The sequence below is a fragment of the Parasteatoda tepidariorum genome, chromosome X2 (genome assembly GCF_043381705.1).
Source record: "Parasteatoda tepidariorum isolate YZ-2023 chromosome X2, CAS_Ptep_4.0, whole genome shotgun sequence".
NCBI lineage: Eukaryota > Metazoa > Arthropoda > Arachnida > Araneae > Theridiidae > Parasteatoda > Parasteatoda tepidariorum.
Genome location: NC_092215.1, coordinates 14,641,317 through 14,666,949, shown reverse-complemented (window position 1 = coordinate 14,666,949; position 25,633 = coordinate 14,641,317). Strand labels below are relative to the sequence as shown.

The 25,633-nt window shown below is 29.0% G+C and overlaps 2 protein-coding genes across 4 annotated transcripts in view; both read right to left on the bottom strand.

Annotated features, from left to right (window-relative positions):
- Positions 1-25,633, bottom strand: part of LOC107455346 (atrial natriuretic peptide-converting enzyme) — a 396,108-nt gene that overhangs the window by 278,914 nt on the left and 91,561 nt on the right. The gene's annotated exons all lie outside the window — the stretch shown is intronic.
- On the bottom strand, positions 22,412-23,548 carry LOC139427274 (uncharacterized). Its single transcript, XM_071188333.1, has one exon. The coding sequence runs from the start codon at positions 23,546-23,548 to the stop codon at positions 22,412-22,414; it is 1,137 nt and encodes a 378-aa protein (XP_071044434.1).

Here is a 25,633-nt window from a genome sequence, read left to right as displayed (position 1 = left end):
TTTCAAGTATTGGCCAAATTAAACGCTTACAATTTACTTTATAATTACCAAAATTAGTTGACAATTTACATTAAAATAGCAATTTTCCACCATTGGGAAAAGAAGCCTTTTTTGATCTTTTGAAAAATTCATTTGATTCCATGATTCGTCGCTGATCACGAAAATGTTCCATTCGATCGATGTCCCATCTTGTCATGCGACACTACTATAAACGGAGGCAACAATAGGTGTCAATAACAGCACACGTAATAGACGCTATGATTTCATATGGTGCCTTCAGTCTGATGCCTTATGAAGGTAGGGGCTAACACCGGGGCTTAAAGGTAAGGTGATGTATCTGGATGGCTGACAAGGGAACAATTTGCGCAATGTGTGCGCTTTATATGACGTGGCGGTTTCCATCACAATTGGTCTGTCGAGCGCGCTCTGAGCCTGCTTGCCGTATCCTCTCTCTTTTTCCACTGGCCCCAACATCTCTTCACAGTAGAATCAGAACAGCTAAAGCGGCGGGATTTTGGTGAAGCTGACCACCCGTCTTATATCATCCCGATGATCCTTGCCCTCTCTAATTCCGACAGTTGCTCACATTGTCTTCAATGGCGGCGTAATGTTATCTATATTTAAAAAAATGTCCTTCTGTCTCAGATTGATTAGATCTGCTTGACTGTGTAATACTCCAAAGAGAATGGAAGTTCAACACCTTCTGTTGGCATCGCGCAATATTACGGTTGCATTTCTAATAATTTACATATTTATCCGACACGTACCTTGATGTCTAACTTCGTTACAATCCCACGATTCCTTTTTGGTGGGTTAACTTCTTATGACAATGAGTGTATTTAAGAAGATTTGAATTGCATGTAAAATCATGCTTTCTAATTTATATTGTTAGTAATCCCGCATCATAGTTTATTGGCAATTGCTGAATTCAGAACTTGATTTTAAACCCTAGCAGTTTAATTGAATTAAATTGTACAATGTCCAGAAAAAAAGATATCATGCACGACAAATTAAGAGACATTATAAACACATACTAAATTCCCATTTAGAAATCAATTACACCACAATAAAATAGCTAGCAGGCCTGATATAAGTACATTTAGGGTATTTAAATGTAGTGGTAGGTAAAATCAATTCATTAAAAATCTTTTAAAATAAGTGTAAATGTATACATCTATACATCTTTTAAAATAAGTATAAATGTATACATCTATACATCTTTTAAAATAAGTATAAATGCATACATCTAGTATAAATGTAGACATCTTGCTACCGCATAAAATATAAAATCTTCCGCAAAATGCGGAAGAATTGAACAAAATATGTTAAACATACAACACCTTTCAAGATTGATCAGAAGATCAAGCACACTTTACAAATATAGATACGTTTTTAATGAAATTTGCAGCGATTATAAAAAAGTTAACCCAAAAAATTTCTTTTATCTTATTTTACATATTTTATCTTCATTTTATCATTTTAGAAATAGATAAAATTTTGAAAATTAGCGCTTATATAATACGATGTTTTTAACTTATTTTTTAAACTATCCACAACTTTCTATACTCATAAGTTAAAAAAATCATCTAAATTTGGATCCATTTTTATTTTATTGAACTTCATTAATGTAGTTATCGCTGCACGTAAAATTTTTTAAACAAATATTTTTTCACAAAATGGCGGATTTTAGAAAAAAACTGAAAAAATGTCATAAAATAATTTACATTTTCGTGGATTGCTTAAAACCAGTCTACCCAATTGAACAAATGCATACATACAACAAAAACTACAATTATTGCGAACATTGTGTCAAAATTAGAAGTAAATAGGCTGGAAAATGTACTAATTGGAGATACAGTAAGTAAAAGGCATAGTTCCGAGTAAATTGCGTTAAAAGTTTTGTAATCAATAATCCATATAAATGCATGCCATTTAGCAACTAACTAAAATGCATCAATACCAGGTTCATAAGTGGTTTCTTCTCCATTATTTCCAGCAGTCTCAAATGATAATCTACTCCCTTTTTTTGTCGATCTACCTTTACGTGACACTTTAAGTTTATTTAGAGTAGCAGCCGAAATTCTATGGTCATCTTTAATTAGAGCATACTGTTTGCTTGCTGGGCCTATATTTATTTCTAATTGTTCCAAAACTGTAAATAAACCTTCAATTAATTATTAAGGATAATTAAGTTGCAATTTCAACTACTATTTAAATTGAAGCACCGTTAATTCTTTCTTCTAACAAAATTTACACAAATTATTTCAATGAAATAGATAAAATTATAGCTTTTAGAAAAAAAATTTTCATAGAAGAGAGCAAACCAATTATCTACTCAGCGCACAATTTCACCTGTTCTAGCATATTTCAGCACGTCTGGCCTCACGCGCAGCGTTCTACGTTAGGCTGTAACTTTTACATTTTTACGATAATCAATCCTATATTTTGGTACAATATTTTAAAAAGGACTGCAATATTTTTTCTTCCTTTTTTTAAAATTTTTACTGTGTTGTTACCCCTCTCAGTATTACTTTTGGCTGCCTATATATATATATTTAATAAAACTTGCATAAATTGTATTTTAAGTGGATACAAGGTTCAATCGCTATAAGGTCCAAAAAAGACATACTTCACCAGTCAAAAGGTTTTGAAACACATCAAACAGTAAGGTACGTAAAGCAAAGTTATCTACTTGAAATTACAAATTGAGCGATGGCATCATTACAATAAGCCTAATGACTTTTTTCTGAAAATACCATTATTCTATACTAAATATTTTTAAATTTGTCTATTTTTAAAAGTTGTGGTCTTTGAGTAAGAAGAATGGATATTAAGAACAATAAAACCAATTCCAGAAATATCTACTGGGATTGATTGGTTATGCATTTTTGGAGTTTAGAAAACTCAATATTTTATAAACTACATATTTCGAAGAGTAAAGTTTTGTCTAGAGAGACTGTAGTAAGCATGTTGAGAAAAACAACATATTCAGATTTCAGCAAAGTGTTCTTAACCGTAATACCCATAGGATTGTTGCTAGATCTTTTGGATGATTGCTTATACCAATAACTCAAATGCATCCTATTCTTTACATGATACAATAATTTTTGCTATAGAAACACAGGTTGAAACTTAGCATTTTTCATGGTGTCAGATTTAAACATTTAAAGTTTATTTTGTATTACTTCAATCCTTATTGTTTGGAATCGACTATTATTTAACAACTAACAAGATCAAATTCAACGATTGTTTTATTTGACATTACAAAGAAAAGAAAGAAAGGAAGAAGGGTGCATTTATTTGTTAGCCATAAGTTTCAGAATAAATGGAATAAATATTACAAGTTCAAAGTTAATATAAAGGTATAATTTTTTATTTAAGGATATAACTTTAAAATAAACTAATGGTACTGACTAAAACTTTTCTCCCTTAATAAATTGCAAGATGATTGAAAAGTAATTTTTCAAGCATTTTGATTATTTTAAGACTTCTTATGATCTTTGTAATGGATATCAAATGTTGACTTATAAAACAGAAATGAGTAATTTAAAAGCAATTATTTTGAATGTCAAACATATTACTTTATTTCTTGTTATTTATTTATTTGTGTTTTTAATAATGTCAAAATTTGATTGTATTCTTTTCATATTATATTAGATTTCGAAGCTTAAAAATAGTTATCAATCACCATTCATTTAGAAATCGTAGTTTTGGAAATTAGTTTTCGTGTTAAACTTCATATGCCACAATCTAAAGTATTCAATAGATTCTCTTTTTTTGAAGCTAGTTTTACTTCTAATACCATTTGATCAGTAGAAATTTAGTCCGTTCCGGTTCTTTATTATTAATATTTACATTAAACTTTTTGCCCTAGAAAGTTTAGATTCTGTGCAATTATTACTAAAAAATTCTTATTATTAAAAACAATGTTGCATTTTTGCTCTTACTTGCTTTGAACAAAAGGTTTTAGTTCATAATTTGAATTAATATTAAATTTCAGCAAGCTAAAAAAATGCATCTATTATTTTTCTTAAATGAATAAAAAACATATATACAACTCAGTGGCATGACAGCCCATAGATCGGCCAAGACCTACAGTTTTCTTGACCTTGGGCTCTGGGGTGCAAGAGCAGATGTTTCGGTTAGTTGGTCAACCGAACGCGAAACCCCCAGTGTTTAGTTCCCAAGCATGCTTGATACTCATTTATCGACCCACTGAAGGGATGAAAGGCTGAGTCAACCTTGCCCGGCACTAGGATCGAACCCAAGACCTGTGGCGCAGGGGCGCGAAGCGCTACCTCTTAGTCACTGAAAAAATATTGACTATAGAAACCATTTTTATTCTTACTTGCTTTAAACAAAAACTTTTGGTTCACAATTTGAATTAGTTTTAAATTTCAGCAAGCTAAAAAATGCATTAATTATTTTTTTAAATAAATAAAAATAATATATAAAGCTGTGTTAAATACCTTGCTTATGGAAATCATTATTTGTTTCATTGGTCATAAATTCGTATCAATTTATAGAAATTTATGTAAGGAGGATTCTAAGGGTGCGAAAAAGAAACAGTTCTAAAATATTCTTAAATATGTAACTGTTTCTGAATTTTCCTAGTACCAAATATTCCTAAGACTAATTTTTCTCATAAGCATGAAAAAAGCTTTGAAATTATAATTTTCACTTGTCCCTTCAACTGTGGAGTCACCCATATTCAAATGAAATATTCAAGATATCACAGAAAACTGCACATCGAGTTCACATAAATTTTTAAAAAAATATGAATAAATATTTTTTGGTACGAAGTGTTTTCTGAGATTCATTTTTAATTGTTTCTTTCACAAGTATGTTTCAAAACGATTCTTTCAAATGAAAAAAGTATTTTTTCCTAAAATCAAAACGAATTGCACTGTTAAAATTGAACTTCCAAGAGAATTTTTAATATTATGCAATATACAGATTCGAAGCAATTTTATTAAAATGCTTTTCATCATAAATTTTCTTTTCCCTCTTACATTTTCTAGTGAAAACAATATGTTTTTAAATTACAGTTTATTTTCTTACATACATTCGAATTGTAATATAGAGGTCGTGCGAAGCGTTTAAACACCTTTAAAGAACAAAGAATTCTTTCTGAAACAAAGAGAAATATTTTAATATTGTTCCTAACAAAAGTTCATGCTTGCTTAGAAATATTTAATTGGTTTTAAAATGCAGAAGAATTTTATACAAAATAACTAACTTGTTGACTTTCAGTTCTCGTTCCGCATTTTAATTAAATTTAGTTTAACTAAACGCTGGATTTAATGGGATAAATGTTGAAAAATTATCTTATGTTAGAAAATTGTTTGAAATCGAAGTCTATCGATTTTTTTAGTTGGTCACATTCTGGGAACTCATTTGGTTCAAACAATAAATGATATCAATACTAAATACAGAAAAATATTTTTTAAAAACTTCAATAATTGTGCCACTGAACTCTACATTCAATCAAAGTCCAAAAAGAATACAATTAACACATACATATTTTAAACTCTACCTAGTAGGGTTTGTTTACACTTTTAATCAGCACATATAGTGCTAACTCATTATGGTAGAATAAATGGATGTCAACACCATAACATTTGCTCCATCTCCTATTCAAAATTGTTAAATATTTCCGTGTGTGCGTGCGTGCGTGTAGAAAAACGCATGCGAGAGTGAAATAACGTATAGTAGGGGAGAGTGGGGTCAATTCTAACAGGGTACGATTGTAACAGACAAAAAATTTTGAGTGTCTGGTTCTAGATTTGGTTCCTAGGTGGCGAACAAGATGTATTCAATAAATCTACATGTACACCCCTGCTGGCAACCATTTTTACATACTTTTGAAAGAGTTACATCACAAAAGATATTTTCACGCTACGTAAGTACTTTTTTTGGTATTAGAATATTATATTGTAGCAATGTAATTTTGTTTAAACAAATAAAAGTTTTTAACCGAATATGTAAGTGGACACCTTAATTAACATTTCAATAAAAAAAATTAGTTTAGTTAATTAACTAGCATTTTTTTTAAAAAATGAAGCTGAAATGGCTTCTTGGGGACGATTGTAACAATAAGTAAAGGGACGATTGTAACAGCTGAAAATAAATAATCTTATGTTTACAAACCATTACTTAACTCTTTAAGAACCACCAATAGTTTCCTATATCATTTATATTATGTTGCATGTGCATTATTTTATTTGTCACCTTTCACAGCATAAATTAAAATTTTTAACCCCTTAAAGTTAAAAGTTTAACCCTTTAGGTCTCTGCTCATTATTATTTTTACTCCTAAAATATCACTACTATTTTGATCAATAAAAAAATATATCACAACTATGATAATATGTATAATTAACTATGTTTTAGTTGAATTTATGAACTGTTACAATTGACCCCGTAAGTGGGGACAATTGTAACAAGTGCACGACTGTCAAAAATTGTTAATAACTAATATAATAACATTTAAAATAAGGTATTTATTTTTTTTCTAGTAGAGGATAGTCTACTTTACTCGTCTGTCAATTAGTACTAATAATATATTGGATTTTTTGCTAGTTAAAAACTGTTAAGTAAAAAATGTTACAATTGACCCCACTCTCCCCTACTCATAGCGTATAATACTGTGACCGTTTGGAGTACAATTAATGGGACTGCGTGAATGGGAAAATATTTTCAAAAATATGCTTGTTCCAATTTTAAGTATTTCATTTTAGCTCTTACTTTTTTCTCAAATATAAGGTATCTTGCAAATAGGACAAACTACAATGACATTTGTCAGTTTAAATTCGAACCAGGTGTTCTGGGAGGAAAAGAATTATTGTCCGTTACACGAATTTGTTGCAAGAGTTTTTTCCCTGTCAAACATTTAGAATATAGTCTAATTTAGGACCCCCTGTTTTTAAAGAGCGTGGAAAATGTATGTTATAATACATAATAAATGGTATTCTTAAGATTTGTTTTTTTTTAGTTTTGAAATTTTTAGATTTCTAATTACTGTGTGAAACAGTATTATTTTTGAAAAATGTTCTTTTTTTACCAGCAGAACTTTTTACTGGAAATGTCTTTTACTGGTCCAATAAAAGTCACAGAAAATGAAAGTTCTCTAAGTACATATGGGTAGTACATTTCCAGGAAGTGACAGCTTGCAATCAATTTTCAAACTTGTACGTTATTCAGAAACTCAATCTATTACAACTAAATACATCTTAAAACTTGTTTGTAGATACGAAAAAGCAATAAAAATTCAAAAAAAAACAACATAAAACTTCTTTAATATATATTTTCGTTCCAAGGAACTGCTGAATTCATAGGTTGACAGGTAACTAGCATCCGATATTTGAAGGCCTACTAAGAAACTTTTCTTACTCTCTTGGGATAAAGAGGGAGGCGATGGCAGGACTTGTAAATTTTTCTCGCCCTCTTCTTGAAAGAAATGGCCATTTCTTAGCTCCATATCTTGGCTCTGAAGAAACATTTCACCACGGTTATATGGCTTAGGAAACTGTTTAGCCAAGAGTTACGGCATTTTATTTCTTTTTGAAAGAATCACTCTAGCTTATGCGGAAATCGAAAACATGTGTGCGGATAGTTTCAAGTCATTTTCCCCTAGTTTTATCTATTACACTTAAATAAATTCTTTTACATTATTTTGTATATTGTTATTAGTAAAAATTAGACAACGCTTTTGAATCATTACAAAATTAGGATTAATGAAAATTATTCGATGATTTCTTTTTCTTTCCTTCTTTTTCAACGAAACCTAATAGAGTGGTTTAAAAGTATGTAATTACTTATGTATGCGCTTTTAATGCTAGTAATATTTATTTGCGATTGTCTAACTAGTTATTATTATAACTTAAAATATTGAAATGATTTTAAAACTTAATACATTAGTTTTAGATTCTTGCGAGAGACTAAACCACCCTGAGCACTTGCTAGAGAGAGTGAGTGATGTAAATTCTTGGTGCAAGAACCGTAATTTGACTATAATGAGCCTAAAACTAGGTTAAAATTTCATATAACTTGGTTGAAATCCAAGCACTAGGTTAAAGTACTTGCCCAGAATTATAATGCAAAGTTAAACATGAAAATTATTTAAAGTAGCAGCTTCTTGCAGATAGTGGCATTAAATAAATTCTTTATATATGCAGTAATTTGAAGTTTAACCACACTAAGATTGTTTTTGGTAGAAAAAATACAGTTACGTTAGTATTTTTAAGTAACGAAAAAAATATTTCAAGAAGAGTTTTTTTTATTTTTTTATTTGCCATTTGTTTTTTAAATCAAAAATATAAAAATGGGAAGATTATTTCAATTTATATGCAAAACTGTAGTAGGGCCATTTCTTTCACGAGTCCCCCTTTTTTACAACAACAAATTTTTAATCTCTCTTTAACCTATAAAATGTTCAATTTAAAGCTATCTAAAATCTAAGTAATATTAAGGGTAATAAAATATATCAAACTCAAAAAAATACTCTTCTGACAGTAAAAAAAATTTGCAGAAACGAAAAAGATAAAAAAAAAAGTAGTAATATCTAATTCTAACATTTAAATGTTTTAGCAAAGAAGGAGAAGAAGCAAATAAGTAGAAATTTATTTAAGTAAATATTCACTAAATATGTTTAATAAAATTATTTCAATAATAATTTTAAGTGATTCTTCTTTTAAGTTCCATGATGAGTTATCATCTTAAATTAACAATGTAAATACTTTGTTCCTCTGGTGGTCATTTTATTCCCCTCCTCTTTTACTACCTGGTGTAAAAAATCCAAACAGAAAATAATTGCTATGATATTACCTAAAACAACTGGAATATCAATGCTAAAATAAAATTAAAATTTTAGTTAGTCAGTAAACTGGAACTAAAACAAAACTATTCATGTTCCTTAAAATAAAAATGTTTTGTGAATAAGTAATTTATCGTAAATCGATCAAGAAATCTGGAAAAAAAATTTTATTTTTACGCGTTCTTTGTTCTCTTAAAACTTTTCCATATTTTATAAACATAATCGGCCGAAAAATAAAGTTATATTTCGACTGTTTATTCGAATATACCTTTCTCTATAACAACTTTTACAATATATAAAAACATTACAGATGTCAAAACATCAGCTAAGCTACAGAAAAACTATGTTAAATAAATAAATAGTATTTTGGATCAAAATTTGACAAGAATTGTCAAAATCAGACAATAATAAAAAGGCATTTAAAATATAATAGAGTAATACTGTAAGTTTGTAAAGAACAAGTTTGACTGACTTATGCATGCAACAAAAATTGAGATTTTCCCTTAAGGATTTTGCAAGCTTTGTTTTTCCTTAAAATAATCCCTTCAGATTTATAATCGCATTATTTTATCGAAACATTTCGCATTCTTTTCAGTTAGCAGCATAAAAATACAATGCAATTATCCACTGGAATTAAATTAACCTATAAACGAAATTCATCAAATAGCATATTTCATTTGTAAAAACAACCTAGCTTTAAATGCATTACTAAAAATAATAATAAACAAAACCGTAATTTTGAATAACAGGAATGTAACTTTTTAATTATCTTTAAATCAAGATATCGATTAAATATCACATTTATTTTATAACAAACAGAAAATCATTTTCATTATTCTTTCTGAAAAAACTAACATTGTAACGATAAGGAAACTAAAACACTACATTTGAATAAAATTATCTTATAAACACAATAACATCAAGTAGCCTATTTCATATTTATAAGCAAATACTAAGTAATTTTCAGTACATTATTAACTCGCGAAACAATTCCAGATGTTATTCACCTAATGCTAGAAGTACGAAGTAAATGTATTGTATTGAAACTGCTTAGATAAAGTTCGGAATCTCAAACTTATCGATATATCAAAACTTCCTTCTGGAAAAAAATGTGGAATAAATTATGTTTGAACTCTTTTTGCTGCAATTTTGATCGTCATTTTCCCCTATTCTCTTAGGGGAAAAAATGATTCCCTACAAAAATAGGGAAAAATCAGGCTCGAAATACGAAATGTTGATCTAAGTGGGGAAAAACATCGGAGAATTTTCCGGATCAAAAACCGATCAAATTCCGATAGATTTTTTTTTTTTTAAAAAAAAGTAAATCTAAGATTTCGGGATGAAATATTTTTGTCTAGTTCAATTGAGATAAATGTGAATATTCCGTAACGATTTTCATTTCTTTGATCTGAGGATGACGTGAATAAAATATTCATTTTAGGGGAGAAATAATGTAAATTTCGGATAGGGTGTCATATTTCTCAGACCATATCCACTTATTTTGGATCTTTTATTCGAATAATTCTTGGAAAGCAGGTATTCGCTGGCAGAAAGTGATTGATTTAGTCGAATTCAAAAGAAACTGAATGGAAAATTTTATTATACTTAAAAAATATTAAAACGGAAATTTAATGTTTTTTTTCCTCTCTTTAGGACAATTGATGAATTTATTACATTGCTTGTGGCAACTTAAAGCTAAGCTAAAATCAATATAAATGATAGGCTGCAAATTTTCCACTTTTTATTTGGGAAAAATTTTGAATATGATATTAATTTTACTCTTAAATGCCACACTTAAAGCCATTTTTTTTGTCCCGGCTGATTTAATGGAATTCTTAACTAAAACATTTTATCAAAAAATTTCTCTCGATTTTGATTTTTTTTTGTAAAATAAGTTCAAATATAAATATTTAAAAGTCTATTCAAAGACTTAGTCAAATAAAAAGTAGAAATATTACTGTAATTAATTATTTACAAGAAAATCCAAAAAACATATTTTCTAATGAAATGGCACTTTTCGCCAGAAATTTGATAAAATAGATTATTATTATCAAAATCGCATTCTTAAAAATTACATCTTAAAGTTAGTTAGTTGTTAGTTAGTTAATTTGAGCCATTTGTAAGTTAGTTTGAGACATTTGTGGCTATACTGCACCTGCAACTTTACATTCTACATCTAGGTAAATCACATATTTAAAAAATTTTTGCAAATGCACTATCCAAATCTGACGAATCACAATTAAAGAAGGCGGGAGCACAGAACTTTTAAATCTGTTTAATTGCAGTTAGTTAGTTTGAGTTAGTCAGTTAGTTGCAGATTGAAGTTAGTTTGAGCCATTTGTCACAATACTGCACCTACAACTTAACATTTTACATCTAGGTAAATCACATATTGGATAAACTGTTGCAAATGCACTATCCAAATCGGACGAATCACAATTAAAGAAGGCGGGAGCACAGAACTTTTAAATCTGTTTGATTGCAGGTCTAAAGTTCGGGGTATTTTTAACGATCGTCTTTCAACTCCGTTCGTAAAGAAACAGGTTTTAATATTTCGTACACTAGTTTTCTTAACTTTAAATCACAAAAAATTTTAAGCGTGAAAAAATAAAAAATGTATTTTAAAGCTTAATTTGCGATTATCTATGTATTCAAGTTTTTGTTTTTATTTTTAATAAAGATTCTAAAGTCTTATTGGGGACAATCTTTACCGAACACCTTGTATATGAAATATACAGTAAAAATTAAAATCATGGTGGTGTGAGTTAATAAGTGGTTTCTTAACAAGATTTAATTGTGCTAGTTGTTACAATCTAGTAGCTCAATTACACATTGAACTGGATAAGCTATACAAAACAATGTTTAAACAATAATTATATTAATTCTAACCATAACAAAATAATTGCGTATACAAGGTAATAAATAATTTTTTTACTAAAACAAATGAAACCTTATTCATTCGTAAATAAAGCTTTTACAATTGCAAAATCACTGATGTAAGAAATTAAAATGCGTAAAAACGTGAATCATTCATTCCACGTCAAAAGTAAAAAGTGTTGCGTATGTTACAGAGCGATGAGTAAGTAAGAAGTTACATAAGTGTTATATAACAAACTAAGACTCCATCGCAGACAATGACTTGATTTTATGATTACCAGGAAGAAACTCCAAATACCATTCGAATTGAATTGAATGTAGGATTTAATGGCACAAGAACCAGAGAGGACATGCTGTGCCAAACACACGATTTTAAAAACTTATTAACACTAGCTTTACGGACGTTTCTTATATACCTATCTCTATGAACACGCGTCAATTTGACGCATGAACGAATACATATAACAGCACTTTATAGAGTTGCCAACTTGCTCCGGACAGCAAATATATATTTTAAAGTGGTAGTTTGTAAATTGGGATTCTTGGTTAAATAAATTCAATTTAGTAGATTTTTATCCACCACTATTTCTAAATAATTCCTAGGCTTACCACTTTATATTTGCCACTTTATATTAGCAAAATCCACTTAGTAGTTATTTACCGTTTTTTTTAATTATTTTGGCGTGTCCGGAGCAGTTGGCATCTCTGCACTTAAAAAGCAATGCAATTATATACTATAAGAAGAAAAAAATAAAATATGGATAGATATTTATGCAATATTCTAGTATTTTATTTTTCAATACTCGAACTAAGCAACTGAAACCTTCAAAATCTGACACTCTGACATCAATTGACATTCTGCGTTTATTTTTTCTATTATCACTTGTTTCATTTGAGATAACGATAGGGGTAACGGATCTACGTATTGTCGGTATATTCCTATTTATTATTGATGTGATGCTTGCATGTTTACTCAAAATTTTGTCTAAATTACGATCGCGTCAAATTGACGCATATCCGTAGAGATAGGTTTACCACAAAGGGAATTTCAATATTTCAACGCCTTTGAAGAAAATAGACTTCAATATATATTTACCACGATCAATTGATAAAAGTCATTACAAGAGATAAAATAAAAATGCAAACTGGTTTTGTAATTTTCCTTATAAAACTTGAAATGCGTCAAAATGACGCTTCCCGTAAGCCTAGTGTTAAAAGGTAGAATAGAGTACAATTACAAAATCAATAAGTATAGTAAAATTGATGAAAATTCTGAAACAGAGTAAAGGCAAATATTTTTATATGCGGATAAGTCTTAATAAAAATGATAAGCATAATAAATCAGTTATATACAGTTTAATATACCAATAGCGCGTATAAACGCAAAGATGTTAGGATGATGGTTTTCATCTAACAAGTCTTTTATGCATAAAATGGAGCTACGAAAAAAGATGAGATGAAGCCGGTTAAAAAATGGACAAAGTATTAAAATGTGATGAATTGTGAGTAAAACGATTCAATCGTTGCATTTGTCAAATGTCATTCCCCGATGGCCATACAAAACTTTATAAATAATTTAAAAGAAAAATGTGCGATACTCTTAGTTTATAGAAAAACTTATCATTAAAATTTATTTTATGCATTAAAACGTCAGTAGCAATTCGCTTAAAAAATATTTGAAAAATTATTGCAAATGTAACAACAATTCAAGTAAAACGTTTATAAAGTTTAACTGCTAATCTTATTTTCTCCCCTCTGTCGTTTTTACACTTTCAATCAAGTAAATATATCTTGAAAAACTTAAATATTTTTAGTAACGCACATTTTATTATTGCTATATTTTTAAAAAAATACTAATTAAAAAAAATCAGATATTATCTAATATCTGATCAAATATCTAGTTTACTAATGATATTAAACAACTATAGTTAGAATATTTAAAATCAAATAAATAATCTTCTAATAAATAATCTTAGTACTCAATTCCAAAAGATTTCATACTACTCAATACAATAATTAGCCTACTTAGACAAGTTAATTATATGCTATATTTGAACACAAGAATAAAAAATTGGGTTTAATTAGAATTAAATTTAATAAAGTCCTGTTTTCTTAATGAATGTACTTAAATCTTTTTTTCGTTACATCGAATGATGAATTAATTATAATTATAAGGTTAAAACCTAATTATCTCGTAGTTACTGGAAGAATCGTTCTTTTATAGTATTTGTGATCATTAGTACGAATTGCATAATTTCAGAATTTCTGACACGACTTTATAAAAAAAAATTTTTAAGCTATTTAATTGCTATTTCATTATATAAATTAACTCCAATGTTTCAATTTTTTTAAAAATCCAAGCTGTATATCAGATTCTAAACTTTAAAATAAAGATAGAAATAAATAAACAAAAAGAAAATATCTCATGTTATAAAAATTTTATTCGGAGGGATGCTTTCCATATTATTCTACTTCCTGAAAAGTACATTATACGAAATGTTTTTTTTTTTTTAATGGGACAATTTTTATGCTAGAATACTTTTTGATTTTGTACTTAATCTCTAATATTAATATCTACATATATTTCTGTAGTATATCACAAATATCTATGGTATCTAAGTTGTAATTTTTTCTGATAAGAAATGATTTAAAAGATCACATAATTTCCAAAAACAGAAATTTTTCCTATAAATAGAAATTTTCTCCATAAAATGAAGAAATATCAATAAAAAAAGTATTCCTATCTACCGAAAGAATGAAAACAAATTTATTTTGAATTGTTTTACGAATCTACTTAACATTCTTTTGACTAATTAGTTGAAGTTAGTAGAACGACTAAAACGAGTAAAAAGTAAAAATAAATTATTGTTGAGCAACTGACCATCTATTTACAGAATACTGTTATACTTTGCTTATTTATAAATGTTTTTATGCATTTATGTATAAGCAATTCATAATGGATAAAAGCATTTATGCTCTTATTTACTAGGAATTTCGCAAACTTTTGTTTACATTTACTTACTCGGGTATTCCTCTTAATATTTTATTAATTTTAAAAAAATTCTTATCACATATTATTTAACTGCCAAAAGGACTTTTATATCTATGCTATTTTTAAGGATATATAGTAGAAAAAAGAAAGCAAGTTCCTCGATATCATTTTAGTTAGTTAACAATAAAGCAATTCATGAATAAAATAAAGCATAAAAATATAATAACTTTTACACTAAAAGAGAAAAAATATGTTATTTTAAAATAAAATGCACGAAATACAATATTTCCATTCTATTTAAACAAATCTGTATTCAATTCTCTCCGGATTTAGATATTTTTAACTAAATAATAATAATAGAAATATTTATTTAAATGAAATTTGCAGTTTTATCTATCTTGTTTTTATTATAAAATAAGAATTTTATACAACTCCGATATAAAAAAAATGATTCAATGTTTAATATAGTTTAATATATATTTATTATTGTTATATTCAGAGGACAATATATTTTATCATGTTTATTTAATTAGGACGGAATTAAAATGTAAAAATGTTTTTTTTTCAAAAACATTTTTCTCAAAGTATGTTTGCACAAAGATATTTAAATTAAAATACATAGCAAATTGAAACAAAGGCATACATTATAAATATAGCAATTTTTATAATTGCCTGTTTTGCTTTAAAAAAAGGAATACTCTATTCTGTATTTTTACAAAATGAAGATTGTTCGGAACTACATGTATTCTCGAGGGCACGTTAAACAATACCTCTAACATGTTATAAATTTATAATTAAAAGTTAAGGACCACTGAACCTTTTAGTCATAAATATAATTTTCAAAATAAATAAAATGTTTCTACTGTTTTATTATCATTTAAAAGTACTAATATTAAACATTTTTTTGTAAATGAGCTCTAAAAATATGCAATTTATATTTCTGTATATTTTAATAGTTTACCCTCAGGAAGTCACAATTTAAATTCATCAAGGCTTAAAGTTCGATAAGAAAATGTAATAGTGATAGGAAAGTTACGTTATTGAGTAGGAAATTTCTTTTTTTAAGATAGCATTTTGATTTTTATAAATCTGTTAAGGTTTCATACGAATACCTGGTATCTAGAAAATTAAGCACAGAAGTCCTGTAGCAGCATTGAATTGAATGTGGTGTTTAATGGTACAAGGTTTAGAAAAGGACAAACAAACGTTTTTTTAAAAAACAAATCAAAAGCAATATACATAGTTGAAGCAGCATTGAAGCACTACTTAGAGGAATTTTGCAATTGCAACTTGTTCCGCCATCTGTTAGCAACTTTTGTAACTAATTCTAAAATTTCAATAAAACTATTCAGAGCTTTGGCTTTGAACATACTGCTTGGCCAATATCTCAATCAGTCTTTGTGGCCAAGATATTTAATTTTGAAAGCAGGTTGTCTTTTCCAGAACAACCTGTATATTTTTTATCACGAAAGGACATAGCGGTTACAACATTATTAAATTATCAGAATTTGTGTCATTTTCGTTTCCACTATTACATTTTTCTAAGTAAAATTGCAAATCGGTTATTCAAGACTTTAGATCGATTGATATTGTTTTCGGATGGTTCAGATCCACAAGACCAGTTTGTCTTTCAGAAGCCGAAAAATATTTTTGTGACATAATCTATATTTCCTTTGGCACATAATCCCTTTAAGGTTAAAATTATAGAAAATGAAATTGATATAAACAACTAGGTATTTTAAAATTGTCAAAAGTTCTGTCTCTTTTCTAGTTTACGATGAGCATTTAAAATTTAAAAATTAAGGATTCCTCACACGTCTAAAGAAATTCAAACCTGATTCTTTTTAGTAACACTGATTAATTCTTTCTTACTGCTTTGTAAACGTATATTTTAAGTTAATTCTATGCCTTTTTTATTAAATAATATTAGTAGATCAGATTCGAAACCCTCTAAATACAGCTTAGATTATGCATGGAAAGAATTGAATCAAATGCAAGATTTAATAGAACAAGATTTAAAAGAATATATAAGTGCCAAGCAGTAGGCTTTACGATAAATACAAAGATACATAATAAAAATATGTCTTCATTAAAGTACATAAAATTGATAAAGCGATCTTTTAGAAGTTGAAATAATAAAACACTCATGTACAATTTAAATTTCAAATAAGGTGATGAAAAGCTAATATTAGCATAAGAAAAGCTGTGAAGGAAGAAAAAAATTATCTTTTGCAAATAAGAATATTTTTGATTGAGAAGTATCTAATTTCTTTTGAGTTTACTCGCAATTAACGATAAATATTCCCACTACAAATATTATGATTATATCTTTATCTTTGAATTTGATATGACACTAAAACATGATAGTAGATGCTATTAAAAGGCAAACTAACGTTGTTCTTAAATAAAATTGAACTAATAAAAAAAAGTAAGATTTTTTTTTAAAATGTGCAGTTAGTAGACTTGCAATCTGAATTTCTTTTGATCAATGATTGTTGTAAATGCAAAAGTCACTGAAAATGTAAGCAATTTTAACCAATAAAATTATTATCAGACAAATGTTAGCTACAATAAAGCTAACATAACTAAATATTTTCGAAAAACTAGAAAAAATAATTCTCATATTTTATTTATAACAAGTATACTAGTTATAGTAAGTTTATAATAAATCTTTATATTTTCTTCTTTATTTTTCCCCTTTTTCTCTGTACACCAATAAAAGAAAACTTTATGTATTATCGATTATTAGAAAATTTTTTTCCCCATTTATCATCTTTCTATATTTTGTATTTTTGTTCAATTTTCTTTAAAAAAAAAACATCGTAAATTGTAAACAACTAAGAGTTTAATTCTAAATAAATGAAGAAACTGCATTAGAAACCTTTAATTCACAGCAACAATGATAGTTGCAATACTCAAAAATTATATTTTTTATCATTTCCCAAGGTACAATATTTTTAAAGACTTTTTAAAACATTGCAATTTTAGTTCAGATAATGAATGTTTGAAGTAATGTAATTAGATTATGGAATAATAACTCTCGACAAAAGTTGTTCGCAAAAATAATCAAATAGAGCTTTTCGAAGAAATTAATTATTCTGACGGACCGTTTTGAGGCAGAAGAGGATTTAGAACTAATCCATATCAACGAGGAACAAGTGAACCTAATAAATTAATGCGGATTAATAGTTGGTTTTATTTTGCTGTTTAATTTTCTGCAGATTCTCTTGCTAAATCAAGTCCCAGCGCTTTTAGGGGTTAGTTTTTATCAAAGTATTTAATTATTTTTCCTCAAGATCCAAAATTAAAAATTAATTATTGCTGATAAAAAGTTTCTTTATGACTGATATTCTATAGCTTATTTTACATAGCTTCAAAGTGTTCTCTTGAAAAAAAGATAGATAGAAATATAGGTCAGTTTTTGATTTTAGGGGTACGAACTACAAATGTCTAATCCACTCCAAGCATTTGGTAAATCATTTAAGTATTGATGTTCAATCCATTTAATCTACGAATTTAGATAGTTAACAAGAGTTCAGTGTTGATGTGATCTCACGGGATGTGAGTAAAATTTAATGGCAAAAGAGTATTAACTACTGATAAGGCAAACTTAAACGGTATAACTAGCTACGTTGCTCAAATGATAGGTACTATAACTTTACTGATACTCAAACAAAAGAGGTTGGAATTATTGTACCACTTCGGGGACGTAGAATCGTGTTTATTTGAAGAGTTAATTGGCTTGTTCTTAATGCATGCTTTAAAACGCAAGATCATATGAGAATAAATGCTGGATTTTTGCAATATTTGAATATTGGCAATATTTGCAATATTTCTGCAATATTTGGTTTGTTTGTTTAGAATTATTGGCGCAAAAGCCACTTTTGGCCATACCGCACCTACAACTTGCTTTAAAAGAAACATTATTTTATAAGTTAAAGCTAAATTGATTTGTAAAAACCAATGTCCCTTAAATAGTTAAAAATGTTATTGTGTGGTTTATCCCCAATTAAAAAAGTCAATAATGGATTACAGCTACCAAAATGGCGTTGTCTCTGTGTTTTAAATTTGTTACACTTGATTAAAATATGTTTAATAGTGAGCGGTTCCCTACAGTGAGAACATTCGGGTGCAGGTTCATTTAATAAAAGATGTTTATGAGTTATTCGAGAGTGACCGATGCGCAAACGATTTAATATTACTTCCTGCCTTCGACTTAAGTTTAGACTTTTATAAGATTCTATAGAAGGTTTAATGTCGTGTAATTTATTACTTATTTCATTTTCCCAATCATTTTGCCAGTGTAAATACTGTTTATTGTCTATCGCATTTTTGATATCTGTGTAAGTAAGTGGGTTGTTTGTTATATTGTTAGTTGACTTAGCTACGTAGTCTGCTGTTTCATTACCTGAAATGCCAGCATGGCCTGGTACCCAACAGAAGATTATTTCATATTCTTTCAGGAGTAAAGTGTTGTATAAGTTTAAAATATTATTTATAATGGAATGCGAATTTCTTTCTTTCTTTTGTAAGGCAACGAGGCAACTTTTTGAATCTGAGTATATTAACCATTTTTTAATACTTTGAGAGGAAATATATTGGAGGGCCAGATAAATTGCATGGCATTCAGATGTAAATACGGAGCATTGCGAATGTAATTTTTCAGATATTGTAGAGATAGGGGTAACAGCAGCGCTTGCAACATGGTCATGGCTTTTAGAGCCATCTGTAAAAAGGAAATTAAAATCTGTATATTGTTCTCGGTGTGCATTAAAAATTTGTAGGTAAATGTTTTGTCAAATTGTTAAAAATATCAATAGTTTGGAAGGAAATGGCTTCCCATGGTGGCCTTAATTCATATGCAGGTAAAATACTAAAATCCTCCAGGTTTAGGTCAGATAAAAGCTTTCTTACTCTCAAACCAAAAGTCGGTATTGCAGAGGGTCTGTTGCTAAACAATCTTTCATAAAATGGAGTTGAAACATGATAAAACATGGGATGTGTATGATGGCTTTTGATATGAAAATAGTATCTCAATGTTAACTTATTCCGTCGCTGAGCAAGAGTTGGTTCATCACATAGAACGTATAGACTTTTTATGGGCGATGTGCGAAATGCTCCTGTTGCTATGCGTATGCCGGAATTATGGATAGTGTCAAGATATTTAAGAACAGATTTTCTGGCTGATCCATAGACAACGCAACCATAGTCAAGTTTAGATCGAATGATACATTTGTAAATTTTGAGCATAGCACCTGTATCTGCACCCCAAGAAGAGTTTGTCAAAACTTTAAGTAAATTTAATCTTAGTCCACAGGTTTTTCTTAAGTGTTTAATATGAGATGCAAAAGTGAGTTTAGAGTCCAAGATCAAACCAAGAAATTTTGCTTCGCTTAAAACGGGAATACGGAAGTTCTTGAGATATAGTTCAGGATCGGGATAGAGCCCTCGTCATCGACAAAAGTGTATACTCGTTGTCTTAGTTGTTGAATAATTAAAACCAGTTAATTCAGCCCATTGGGATAATTTATTAATAGCGAGCTGCAATTGTCTTTCGATAGTGTGCATATGAGGCGCTTTACATGAGATTCGCAGATCATCAACGAGTAACCTGCCATCCACTGTAGGTGGTAATGTAGTTAAAATATCGTTAATTTTTATAAGAAATAAGGTTACACTAATGACACTACCTTGAGGAACACCTTCTTCTTGATTAAGGGTGTCAGATAAAGTGTTATTCATTCTAACTTGAAATGTCCTGTCTGTTAAAAAGTTATTAATAAAATAAAACATATTTCCATTAATGTCATAATTTAAAAGGTCCCTTAAAATACCATATCTCCACGTTCGATCGTACGCTTTCTCAATATCAAAAAATATTGTCACAAGATGTTGCCTTTTTAAAAATGCTTCACGTATATCAGTTTCTAAAAGCATTAGATTGTCAATAGTTGAATTACATTTGCGAAATCCGCTTTGTCTCTTAGATAATATGCAACGAGATTCCAATAAATATATTAACCTTGTGTTTATTATTCTCTCTAAAAGATTGCAAAGACAACTAGTAAGAGCGATTGGTCGGTAATTAGTAAGATGAATAGGGTTCTTACCTGGTTTAGGAATGGCAACTATATATGATTTTCTCCATATTGATGGGAATTGTCTATTGAGCCAAACTCTATTAAACAGTTTTAAAATTATTTCCAAATGCGTATCAGAGAGATATTTAAACATACTAATGTGAATTTTGTCGGGCCCTGGAGATGTTTCTTTACATTTATTAACAGCAGATTTTAATTCAGTTATTGTTAGAGGAGAATTGTAGTCATTATGCGGCTCAACAGAGGGTTTAAGTACATTTTTCTCAGTTCAGAGTTTTGTATTTTTGGAAAGTTTGAGAGTAATTTTCTGTACTAGAGGCTCGGGAAAAACTTTCAGCTAAAGTATTTGCTATTTCTTTAATCTCTGTTATTTTATTTCCATTTACTTCAAGATGCGTAATAGGTAAAGGGTTGTAGTGTCCAGATATTTTTTTTATTTTAGTCCAAATTTCTTTTGCTTTCGTATTGTTATTTATGGTACTTATATATTTAATCCAAGATTCTCTTTGGCTTTGCCTTCTAGTTTTCCTTGCAAGAGCACGGGATTTTTTGAGCAGAATTAAATTTTCAACAGTTGGGTATCTGCGGAATATTCTCCAGGCTCGTCTTTGTGCTTTGTGAGTTTGTCTGCATTCTTCGTTCCACCATGGTTTTGGGTATTTAGGTAAATTATTTGAAGTACGTGGAATGGAATTTTCAGGTGCGGTTATTAGAGAATTTGTAATATGTTGTGCAGCTTCTTCAATGTTACCATTATAAACGATTTCTTCGTCGAATGTTAGGGACTCTTGAAAAAGTGACCAGTTTGCTAAGTGTGTTTGCAGTCTAGGAGAGTGCACTGTATTCGTATTTCCAGGTTTCAAAATATTGACGATTAGTGGAAAATGGTCGCTATGATAAAGGTCATTCCAAGCAAAAAATTTTAATAAGGTATAAATGCGTGGTGAACACAGCGTCAAATCAATGGAAGGGAATGTACGAGATGGAAAGTGGAAATGTGTTTTTTTCATCAGTATTTAGTATACAGAGTTGGTGGTCGTCTATTAATGTTTCTGTTTGATTCCCGCGAGAATTTGTAGTATCACTTCCCCAAGTTATGCTATGCCCATTTAGATCACCTGTGATTATAAATGGTTGCGGTAGTTCAGCTATTAGTTTGTTTAGATCTGATTACAATATTGACTGGTTTGGTGGAAGGTACAGACTGCATATTGTGATGAGTTTTGATTGAAATGTAACTTGTGCTGCTACTGCTTGCAAGGTAGTTGTCAATGGAGCAGGTGAAAATGGATAACTTTTTGAAATCAAGAGAGATACACCTTCGCATGCCTTATTTCCATCAATAAAATCTTTCCTTAGATGAGAATATTTTTGTATATTAGCTTTGTGGTTAGGTTTCAAAAATGTATCCTGAAGTGCGAAACAAACGGGATTATGTTTTTCAATTAAATTTTTGATATCTGGAAAATTAACAAAAAACCCACGACAATTCCACGATATGAGTTTATCGGCCATTATTTTTATTTTTAATGTTTTTGGGTTTCAGGTTTTCTGGAGTTTCCATCCCTTTTTCTATTTGCATTTGGGAGTTTTGAGAAGCATCTGAGCAATTCTCGTCGTCTGTAATCATTGTATGAGATGAAAGCTGATCCTGTTGTTGCTTGGTAGTTTTTTTCCGGTTTTTGTTAAAACGATTTTGGCTGCTTTTAGATACATATTTAGGTTTGCTTTGGATTGCTGAGAAAGCTGTACAGTTTTGGATTTTAACGTATTGGAAGTCTGAGAAGGGGTTGTTGTCAGAGATTTTGAACATTTGGGTGATATGGTAAGTTTTGTATTTCGAAGTTCAGATTCACTATTGTCAGTCTGTATACCTATGGATTTAGTTGTTTTTGAAGTTTTTACCACTGAAGAATATGAAACATTAAGTCTAGGTTGTGAGCTTAAAAATTTACTTTTGGCTTCAAAATATGACAATTTTTGCATTACTTTAATATTTAGTATTTGTTTTTCTTGTTTCCATTTAGGACATTGGCGGGAATTTCCAGAATGAGATTCGGAACAGTTCATACATTTTTCTGGCTGATTACAGGTTTTAAAAGTGTGACCGGTTTCACTGCAGCGAGAACAAGTCTCTTTTCCTCTGCAGTTGTTGGTGGAATGACCGAATTTTTGGCATTTAAAGCATCGGAGGGGATTGGGAATGTATGGGCGAACTTTACAGTTTCGGTACCCTGCCTTAATATCATCAGGTAGTGTAGAAGTGTTGAATGTTAAGATTATGTGTTGAGTGGTAATTGTATCTGGACCTTTTTTTATGGTTATATGCCGAGCATCGATAACTCCTTGACTGGAGAGACCTTCGATTATTTCAGAAATTGGGAGTGATTGCAATGTCTTATCAGAAATGACGCCTTTGGATATGTTTAGAGTGTTGTGGGGGATTACTGTGATTTTAACGTTTCCGAGTTGAGTTAATTTCAAAAGTGAAGCAGTTTGTTTCTTGGAATTTGTTTCAATTAATAAATCTCCAGATGGCATCTGTTTGACATTTTTAGGATTACCAATGTTTGTTTCCAGTGATTTTTGAACTAAAAATGGTGACATAGATGATAGTTTTCTTTCCGTAGAGCTTAGTATGAGAAATTTTGCTTCAGTTGGGTCATAATTTAAGCATTTAGCAAGATTGAAGCTGGGTGAGGAACTTGTTCCGCTTTTGTTTCGGTGTGCAGAATTGAAAACCATCTCTTCATTTTCAGCCATAGAAAAAATTAATCAACTTCCACTATCAACTGCACCACCCACCACGGAGTCCAACTTAGGGGATGCAAGTAACAAAAGGAAATGCATTACTGAACACCGGTGCTGGTCAATAGCTATACGCTCGAAAGTCACCATTGAAGCAGCCTCCACCTGCAATATTTGGATTTTTGCAATTTTGGATATTGCGTATTTTTTGCAATAGTGTTAAATAGGGCAAAATTTTTATTTAGCGATATACTCAAAATCAGAAGGAAATAAAATACTGATAACATGGTTAATGTGTTAGTAATTTAAGCTTAACGTTTTAAGCAAGCTTAAAGTACCCTATTGAGTTCGGTACAGTTTATTTTTTAAATTGTCAGAATTAAAATTTTTAATTTTATTTTTGGTAAGCAGATGAGCTAAAAGTATGGATCTATAGGAAACTTTAAAAATTTTTAAATATTTTTTTCAAAATATAGACAAATTTGAGCGTAAAAAGTAAAATAAAATTATTTCGCGAACAGCTTGACAACAAATTGTAATGCATAAATTTCAAAGTATGTTTTTTTCCTAAACCAATAATAGTACTCGTGTCTTGAACTAAAATATTTAAAAAAAATTCAAATCTACAATTAAATTAAATATATTGTTTTATATTTATTTTTGAGATAAAAATTCTTAACATTTTTACTTAAAGCATGATACAAATAATAAATGCACGCTTAGGCTTTAGCTTTAAGTTTAAGAAAAAAAAAACTGACATAATGCAAAATATTCATACAAAGTTTCAAAGAATTCTATATTAAACTTATTTGTAATGTATGATAGCGTAAAAAGATTTTTCTCAAAATCAACGTTTTTCTAAAACTGCATTTAAAGTATGTTAAGTAATTGCTATCCTGTTTAATTTGTCATCTAGAGACAAAGCAACTACAACTTCGATTCTAAAGATTGAAGAGTAAAAATTTAAAAAAGAAAGATAATGAACAAAAGTTTAAATATAAAGAAAAAAATTGAAATTTTCGTCGAAATTGCCGATTTTTATCCAGTTTGTCACCTCAATTTCTTAAGACTTGCTGTGATAAAAATAACAATAAATTGCACTGCGACTTCGGCAAATAGTCTATACGCTAACTCATTGGCATATAAAAAGTTCGTTGACTTTATTCTAAAAATATTGCACTTGATAAATTGGAAGCACTTGATAAATTTAGAACTTTAATTACGTATTACTTTAGCTTATATTCATTAGATATATTTTTACATAATTTTCTTTATCTATTTACGTAAGCGCTTAAATTGTATATAACAAGTAACCACTTGGGGAAATTTCTTGTTACACGGATCATTAAATCAAACAATTTTTAAAGACTACGAGAATTGGAGCCTAATCGATTGCATTTGTTACGGATTTATAGATAGAAATTCTTTGCTTTAAAATGCATAGTAACAAGGTAAGAAATCAATCTTTAGCGCGATTTCGTTTTTAACTGTACCATAAAGTTTAGGAAAGTATTTTATAAAAATGTATCAACACTGAAATATCTTTGCATCAAATCTGAATAAATTAAAATCACAGTTCTATTTATAACAAAAAAAAATCTTGCGCCTTATAACAAAATTACAAAATTGATAGACGGCATTTTCTATGCGTTTATCGATAAAAATTCTCTGCTCTAAAATGGACAGCAATAATTAAGAAATCTTAAGCACAATATACTTTAGACAAATATTTTATAAAAATGTATCTATGCTGAAAGATCTTTGCACCTAATGTAAATCAATAAAAATAACAGTTTACTCATTTATTAGTTTATAATTATAAATAAGTAAAAAAAAAAATTATAAATAAGTTTACCAAGATTTCGATTTTTTCTTTCAGCCACCTGAATAACAAGAATAACATTATTTCCGAAGTTTTGATTTCCAAATTCCATTAATTTTCAAAGACAAAATATTAATTTTTAATTTTTTTGTTACGAAGCAAAAGAAAACCTTAAATATAACAAATATCAGTCTCTCCTGCTCGAAAAGTTTAATATTTAAGCAAAAGGACATTTTTGATCGAGAAGTAACATATTTCTCTTTCCCTTTGCGTTAGTG